The sequence below is a fragment of the Nicotiana tabacum genome, chromosome 2, assembly GCF_000715075.1.
Source record: "Nicotiana tabacum cultivar K326 chromosome 2, ASM71507v2, whole genome shotgun sequence".
NCBI classification, from domain to species: domain Eukaryota; kingdom Viridiplantae; phylum Streptophyta; class Magnoliopsida; order Solanales; family Solanaceae; genus Nicotiana; species Nicotiana tabacum.
The window spans coordinates 73,936,917-73,946,273 of NC_134081.1; the positions used below are offsets into that span (position 1 = coordinate 73,936,917).

The 9,357-nt window shown below is 34.7% G+C and overlaps 1 protein-coding gene across 1 annotated transcript; it reads left to right on the plus strand.

Annotated features, from left to right (window-relative positions):
• Positions 1 to 699: 699 nt before the first annotated feature.
• Positions 700 to 6,123, plus strand: LOC107780255 (COP9 signalosome complex subunit 6a-like). The gene is made up of 9 exons (XM_016600784.2): positions 700 to 1,123; positions 1,745 to 1,833; positions 3,243 to 3,336; positions 3,586 to 3,647; positions 3,748 to 3,826; positions 3,977 to 4,069; positions 4,383 to 4,483; positions 4,743 to 4,798; positions 5,728 to 6,123. Exons 1-9 carry the CDS (start codon positions 820 to 822, stop codon positions 5,807 to 5,809), a joined length of 960 nt encoding a protein of 319 aa, XP_016456270.1. The 5' UTR covers positions 700 to 819; the 3' UTR covers positions 5,810 to 6,123.
• The last annotated feature ends 3,234 nt before the right edge of the window (positions 6,124 to 9,357 follow it).

The window sequence follows — 9,357 nt, forward strand, 5'->3', positions numbered from 1 at the left end:
AAAAGCTCCGAGCGTTGAATTTTTTTTATGAATTGTCTTACACTCTTACTTAGTTACTTAATGGCTTGAAATTATATTAAATAAATTATAAAATTTATTATAAATTTATAATTACTAGAATATTTCATTACAAGTCTTTTGTTTTAATATTTTATAATTCTTTACTTAGTTTTCTAATTTTCGTTTAATTTTTAAGTTTATTAAATAAGTCAAAAAATTAGATGTTACAAACTTTAAAAACTTAATCATTGTCAAAAGAATAGCGGTTTCCAAACTCAATGCTTAAATAGTTTTTTTTTAAAAACGGTACTTAAGGCCCGCGAATCCGTCCCGTCCCGACCCGTCCCATCCCATTTGTTAGCGGGACGGGATGGGCCTACCGTCCGTCCCTTCCCGTCTCGTCCCGTTTGTTAGCGGGACGGGATGGGCCTACCGTTTCGTCCCGTTTGTCCCGTTTCGTTTCGTCCCGTCCTGGCTAAATGTCGTCCCGTCCCGTCCCGTTGGACAACCATATGGTAGGGGTAAGGTATGCGTACATACTATCCTCCCCAGACCCCACTAGTGAATTATAGTGGGTTGTTATTGTTGTTGTAGTAGTACCTTCTCCTAATTCGTGTTTAAAAAAAAAACTTTAATTTTGGAAATCATTTTATTACTTTTTCTCCATGACCTTTTTTTATATAGCTTATTTAAAAGCACATAGGAAAAAGAATAGAATTAGAGCCCTCGGCAGAAACTGAAATTTACCCTTCTCTTCTCTTCTCCAAAATCAATTCTCCGGCGGACCAGAGGGAATCTTCGAGAAGAGGAACGGCGAGAATGGCTTCATCGTCGAGCAGCGGCTTGACATTTAAGCTCCATCCATTAGTGATGCTCAACATATCGGATCACTACACACGTGTGAAGTCACAGTCCCAACCTCCCCCTTCTTCGCACTCCTGCTCCAACGGTTCCGGTTCTGGTGCCGATTCCCCTTCCGCTTCCGCGCCGCCTAGGGTTTTTGGTTGCGTCATCGGCGTACAGAGTGGCCGTACTGTCGAGATCTTCAACAGCTTCGAACTTCTTTATGATCCCTCTACTCACTCCCTCGACCGCGCTTTCCTCGAAAAGAAGCAAGAGCTCTGTCAGTTTGATTTCTTCTTTCTCCCTTAAAAATTGATATTTAAAAGGAAATTGTTTAGTATTAGATTGATATGGGCGTGAATACATCATATAAATGATCCATATTGCGACTGGAATTAGTTTGGGATTGAAATTTATATGAGCTTAACTTATATACTCTGTCTATATAACTTTTTTTGGATGTAAGCTGTATGCACTAACATTATAATGAATTTTTACACAATCAATGCAATGTAACCTGTAATAGCAAGTTACTGACCATTTATTGTAGGTTATCTATGATGCTATTTATAGAATTTACCTGTAGTTACTTTTAAGTGATTTCATTGTGTAAATGTTTTTACACTATCAGTGCATGGAACTTTAAACTCATTTTTGTAAATCATTGTAGTAGTTTAACTTTTTGTTGCAGGTTAATTGTCTTATCTTGTGAGGTATGAAGTCATGCTTAAGATAGATAATTATCAACTTTTACTTGAGATAGAAAATTATCAACTTATACTTAAGATAGACAATTGCCTGTAGTTGGTATTTAAATGACCTGATAGTGAAATTTTTGTTTACATGGTATATATAACTTAAGCTTGTATGTCATAGTACTAATGTTGGGAATTTTGTGCAGATAAGAAAGTTTTCCCTAACTTTTATGTACTGGGATGGTATTCAACGGGGAGTGATGCACAAGAATCTGATATGCAGATTCACAAAGCTGTGAGTTCTTTTCATCTCCGAAAAATTGTCTTTAAGTGTCCTCTTGAATTTTTTGTGTGAGGGAGGGAAGGAGAGAGGGCTAACTAGTATTACAACTTTTTCCGTGTGCGACAGAGAGGATGTGTGTCTAAGAAAAGGGAGAAGATGACTGTAGATTCTATAGAATGATGCTATTCAGGAGGTTAATAATGTTTAGTAGTAAAAATTGTGTATTTCAAGGCAACAAATGGCTGCATTTTCAATTCACTAGAAATATTGTTGAGTCATATTCTCTGTTTGTTCTTGTGGTTGTGGAAATGGTCTTAGTATCACAGTGAAGAAGGGGTGCTGACGTCCGTGTCTATAAACTTAGGATGGTTTAGTACTGCAAAATCACAACAGGATCAGTTCATACAAGGCGCCTCAGCATTATACTCACTTCAGGACTAATCATTTGTTCATATAGTATTTTTTTTAAAGAATTGATAATTGTCATTTGTTCGTATATCTTTGAACATTAGAGTTACATTTTTTAAATTTGCTCATATACTTTACACTCTTGGTGCCTTTCGTTTGTGATTCTCTTGGTAACTAACATTCACCATAGAATCAAGTAAGTTTAGTGTGTTATAAACAGCAGGATGAAGGTTAAACTAGTCAAGGAAGAATGATTAGGATAACTAGAATTCTGGAGACTTGACTGAAGAGTTCTATCAGCTGATTTGGCTCCCTTTTTTTTTTTTAAATCCAAAGTATAATTGTAAAAACACAAAAAGTTTTAAGTTGAGACTGGTGGTATTAGTCCATCAAAACTCTGAAGCGGCACTTATTTGGCTTTTATGAACTGCTTCATGCCAAGTGGATAAGCTAGACTTGGTCTTAACAAACTGAGGCAAATTGCATGTTCTCTGATGGCACGGCAAAAGAGCTAGATGTGTGATGTGTATGCTTCTTGCCTAAAAGATAAGTGCCATAAGTTGACTGAACGTTTGAGTTTTGTTGGGAGCTTTCTTTATTTCTGTCTAGTCATATTTGCTCTTGGAAAACCCCCATGTCCTAATTGAAATCCTTCTAATCATTGACATCTACCTGTTATTCTGGGATAGCTGAAGTTCTTGCCTCATTTATGCTTACTGCCATAAAAGAGAAACGGAAAATCATGTCGATGTTTCATGGTCTCAATAATTTTTAGTGGACTAGGGCTGTTGTAAAGTCTCCTTTTTATTTGTGGAGGTAATTTCTTATTTGGGGGTGGGTAAGGGTACGCCAGGGCAAGGTCCATGATTCAAGTATTACTTTATTTGGAGATGGTAAATTTGCTTATTATGTTTCTAATAGATCTCCTTTGTTTCCTTGGTTATTGTCCATCCATAATGAGAATATCATGTATTTGGTAATAAGCAATCTGATTATCTATTCCTTTGTATCAGTTGATGGATATCAATGAAAGTCCTGTGTACGTGCTTCTCAATCCTTCCATCAATCATGCACAAAAGGACCTGCCAGTCACTATCTATGAAAGTGGTACGTATATAGTCAATATGGGCATTGCTTTATGACAAATATCTGAAATCTATATGCCAACTTTTATTGGCAGAAGTTTGTCTTGTGACACCCTGTTAGAGTAGAATACATTCATTAACAGCATTTAGCTGCAGCCTTCTTAATTTTTCACCTCAAAGTTTTTACAAGTTTGTGGATTGGGTTCTTTTGTGGAATAGCTTCTTTTGGTTTCCTAATGTTTTTGTTTTGGAACTGTTTGTTGGTTCCAAGAGTTGCATGTCATTGATGGCATCCCACAGCTTATTTTTGTCCAAGCAAGCTACCACATAGAGGTATATTCACGTCAATTTCCGTTGTCATCTTGTCAACAAGTTCAACGGAACCCCTAACTAAATTATTTTTTTACTTTTCAAATATCTCATCGCTTACTAGACTGTTGAAGCTGAAAGGATTTCTGTTGATCATGTTGCTCATCTTAAACCATCTGATGGAGGTTCTGCTGCTACTCAGCGTGAGCACCTTTAGCTTTTGTGTATTTGCAATTCCAAGCTTACAGCAGTGCTTATGAAAACTAGAATCGGTTGCTATTTTATCTTCTTCACTTTCCCCAGCTATTTTACTAGCAGAGCTTGTCTAAGACTCACGAGCTCGGTTTTTGCAGTGGCTGCCCACCTCACTGGCATACATAGTGCCATTAAGATGCTGAATAGCAGAATCAAAGTGCTACATCACTATCTGCTTGCTATGCAAGAAGGTATGTAGAACTTGTTGGGACCTGAAGTTACATCTAAGTTGACTGTGAAGGAAGTGCTTCAACTGAGTGACTCGCCTAATCCTGATAAAATTTTATGATACAACCTGAATACATGTTAAGCTTGTCATAGAAGGACAGGGTGAGCGCAGATGCTTAATAGCCTTAGAAATTGTATGAGCAAAGGAGATTGATTTTTTCCTTGACATTTCTGCTCCGCAAATGTTAGCTTCATGAGTTTCTTCAAATATCTACATGAATTTTATTTCATAGGGCAGTATCAAGGATGTTGATTTTGTAGTTGCTGTGGATGCAGGTGATATCCCTTGTGAGAATTCACTTCTGAGGCAGGTGTCTAGTCTCTTAAGAAGATTACCAGCTATCGACTCAGAGAAATTTAAAGATGATTTCCTGATGGTGAGTGTTTCTCGAGCTTATTCAGTGGAGTTGCAGATATATACACGTGTGTGTTTGTGTGTGTACCCTCTCTGGAGTTTACCGAGTATCTTCTTATTGGTTCCCTGTTAAGACTTTCATGATCTTCAAATAGTGATTACTAGTTTGAGTATTGACTGCGAATTGCTTATTGGAGTTCTTATATTTGTTGTTGTAGTGCACCCACTGTAGTTTGATTGCTTTCTGATTCTATCATTATATTTTGTTCTTTTTGGTGCAGGAGTATAATGACACATTATTAGTTAGTTATCTCGCCATGTTCACCAACTGCTCAAGGTATGATATTTGAGGCTTCTATGATAAGTTCTCTTATGATTGGTGAAAGTAGCTCAACTAGCTTTTTATATTAACTATTTCATCCCTCTTTTCTCCTTTCTCATTTTCATTCTAGAAATATTTTCCAGTGTAATGTAGTTTTTAGGACTAAAGTGGATTGATTTTTTTTTAATAATAATAATAATAATGATAATAATAATAATAATACTATTAATATTAATAGTAATATTAATAGTGATAATGACAAATTGACAATGACAATAACAGCGAAGAGAAGAATAGAATTCATCAGAGGTAGTAGTTATCTTTACCTGATTAAAAGAAAAGAATAAAATTAACCATGAGATCTCAGGTTCAAATCCTAGCGAAGACAAAAATACTAGGTGATTTTTTATCATCCGTCCAAGTGAGTTACTCGGTACTTATGCTGGTGGGTGGTAGCAAGTCACTCGTAGAATTGGTTGAGGTGCGCACAAAGCTGGCCCAGACACCATGGTTATTAAAAAAAGAATAATTCACCAGAGGTAGTTAATTGGGGCTGCTGGATAACGGAGAGGTATGAAGCAGTGAGTGATGCAGATACACCTATGAGTTTTCCTCTTCTCTTCGGATAGTTTATGTTCATAATTTAGGATTTTTGAGAAGACTACTAGATTGATGAGGTCAGTCGGCAGCTTCATCTCTCAAATGAGCTCTTCAATTATGTGCAGACTGTTTATTAGTAAAACGTCATCTGCAATTTATTTAGTATTAAAATAGGTCAATAAGTCTGGAATAGTGCAAGCGGGTAAAGAAGTTCTAACAAGTTATTACCACAGATTTTAAGTGCAAGCAGGTGACACAGTTGCCTTGGTCATCTATGATTTACTGAAGTCCATGAGCCATATTTAATGTATCTAAGATTTTTTTATTTTCTTTGGTGGTTGCAGCACAATGAACGAGCTTGTTGACAAATTCAACACTGCATATGATAGGCATAGCAGGAGGGGTGGGCGAACTGCTTTTATTTGAAAGTTTATATATTGCCAAGATTTGCCTTTTTGCTCTTATCGAGTTTCCTCTATAGCGTAGCTACATGTTTTGCGAGGTTAGGGATCACATGTTTGGGATATAGGAATCAAAGTAGTGAGTTTGCTTTTCTTTTGCCTTTCTTCAGTCTTAGTTGCCCTTATATTATAAACTTGATTCTTGTGGCACCATTATTATACGTGGGAGAAAGTGGTAGAGGATTTTGGCTTCAGAAGTTTTTAATCAGTATGCTTGGGCCTGTTTTTGCCCGATAGCAGTAATGTTATACTAGTGCTAATTTAATTTGAGATTCTGGGTATGTGTTCTTCCTTTCACACAACCGAACCCTTTTAATACCAAGTTAATCTTCAGTAAAATTACTTTCAAGTGGTCAATTTTTTTCTGTTGAAATAAATTTCAGTTTGATTTATACAAACATTATTATAAAGTTGCCCTATCTTATGGAGTACGAGTTCTTAAAATCTTACAAGTTCACTTGAAATACAAAAATACACTGCTTTAATCTTGTTAAGCAATCCAATTCTTTTGTGGCCGGTGATGACAGAAAAAACCCTTTTGTTTATCTGTTGTAGATGAAACTCATTGCGATCAAAGATGATGTTTCATACGACAGACTGCAAATAAACTTGCGCATTTCTCGTGAAAGTGGAGAGAGATACTTTTTAACAAGATGATATTCATTGCAATATAGAGGCTTTTTAACAAGATGATATTCATTGCAATATAAAGGCTTATACAACAGAGAACGTTAAAGCAAGATAATCAGTACATTACAACTTAGGCTGCAAATTTATTGTTCACGTTTTTTATCTTTTTAAAAACATATTTCACACTACACAAAAGAATTATTTAATTTTTATTTCAATATTTAGATTCTGAAATCAACTAAAATTTTGATTATTAACCCTTTTCTTATTTGAACTATGTAAATAGTACTAATATATAGGACTTTAAAATTCATATAAAAAATTCTTATATAAATAATTTTTTTATTTAAATTATTGACGTAAAGTTAGAGAGAATCCACCGTCAAACCACCATGATTCACGTGGTTTAGATTGGAAGGTAAATGATTTCCTGTCGTAGGTCAAAATCAAGTTTGTAATGGTTCAAGTTGTACAAATATTATAGAATATTAGAGTTATACTAAACCTAGGAGAAAAACACTTATACTGCAACTCTTTTCATGTACAGAACGTAAGAAAAATAACCTTATGTTCAAAACTTGTGTCTCCCTATTTTCTCTGCCAAGTTATGAGTTTCTTCAATAATTATAATTTCTTTTATGTTTGTTGTAGATATACACGTGTTTCCTGCAGCCAGGATATGGTGATGTATTTCAAAAGTTCATTCGTAGAAACAACATATAATTAGTTATGTACAGATTCCTTTTTTAGGGACTCAATGAATGAAAAGTAAAGATACACTAATTACTTCAAAAAAACTTGTGGCTTTGATTTTTGCATGAAATAGGTGTCTTTTTTCTTCACAATATGCTCCTTTGAGATTTTATATTCTTATGTATGAAATTGTTGGGTTCCTTGAGTTTAAAGGCCTTTTTTTCAATGAAGCTGATGTGATCAATGATTATGTCGGTGGAGAGTTTGGCAAGTGGTTTAAAAATATGTGTAATGTACTGCCAATAGAAATTTGTTCTTATGACTTTGCAGATATGAGTAATTATTTCATCTCCTTTTGGATCAAAATTTTCAGTTTGTTATCAACAGTGGTGGAACCAGAATTTTGTGCAAGCGGGTTCAATTTTAAAAGTACATAACTTTAGTCGTAAAATATTAGTTGTCAAGTGGGTTCAAATAAAATATTTATACAAAATTTACACAGTTTTAATTCTAATTTATACATATACACAATATTATTTTTTTGCGAAGCGGGTTCAGTTGAACCTGCTAGCCACCACGTGGATCCGCCACTGGTTATGAAATATAGCAAAAAGTAACAATATAGAACAAGAAAAAATAAGCTACGAGATATGGAGAGAAAGAGATGAGAGATTATTATTTCTTCTTCAATTGTGTGATCTATCCATCTATTACAAGGTCTTTATTGAGGCATGCAAAGTGAAGAAATATGTTATTGAATATGTCATTAAGCATTTGAGATCATGGAGGAAGATCATGGGGAGGTTATGGAGTTACAATCATAACTCCATAAGTATTATAGTAGTGAAAGTTATGGAGATAATGGAGAAGAGTAGTGAGTATTACTCATTTGGTGGTTATGGACATCCACCATAATTCAAGATTTTATAACACTCCCCTTGGATGTCCATAGATAATGTGCCTCGTTAAAACCTTGCTAGGAAAAAATCATATGGGAAAAAAAAGCCTAGTGAAGAAAAAAGAGTACACATATCATGTAATATGCATTGCTTTCTGCCTCATTAAAAACCTTGCCAGGAAAACCCAGTGGGATAAAACCGTAGCTAAGACAAAAAGAATACAACGCGTATTTGCCTCCCCTGATGAAAACATCAATTTGTTTCACCTAGATGATGTGTTACGATCCTATATACCAACTTCTCAAATGTTGAGGTTGATCATGCTTCGTTGAATAGAATCACCAAATTATCAAGCGAACAAATTCATTGAACATCTATTTTACCGTTCGGTGAAGACTGTGTCTGATAAAGAACTTTGATGAAATATATGATTTATTCTGTCTCCTTTAATATATCCTTCTTTCAATTCAGATTAGCAAACATCATCGTCTTCACTATTATTGGAATCTTCTCTTCAAAGTAAAGTCACACACCGATTGTGTGTTGAGTGACTTGATTTATCAGTTGCTACTATATTGACATTGTTGAATAAGTATCAACAATTGATTGTCTTGTGAAATAATAATATGACAGTACCCTCACATACAAATAGATTGTTTGAAGAACGAACTACAGAAAATGTCTGCATTTGCATAATCAACAAAACTTTGGCAATATTTGTTAGAATAAACAAATCTATATCAAGTATTCCTTTTGCAATCTAATCCTAATAGTATTCCAATATCTTCATATAGGAATAAAACGATATCTTGCTTGTATATTGTTGTGCTCATAGTTCTAGCAAGATACATTAGTGCACCAATTGCACTAGACATAAAAACAAATCATGTACGCCATGATCGCTCTTATTCACGTAAGAATTTTTTGAAGCTTTATTTAATAAATTTCTTGGGAACCTTAATATGCTTCAGAACAATTTAAATCCTTCAATGATTTTCATTATACGCATATCAAGTTTTTCATGTATTACCAGATTAAAACCTGAAATGACTACATCCACCACATGAGAACATGTCACCACATAATAATTACTAGGATATTTACAAATCTTCTTGTGTCACAAGTCGTCTTTATGTCTATCGACTTGACCTTTTTCGTACAAGAACACATTTATACCACCACTGGCTTTATACTTTCAGTTATTGGGACTATCCGTCTAATTTCATATTTTTCAGGTGAAGTCAATTTTCATTACGTATTTTTCATTTGGCCAATTATTTATCTGTCCAAA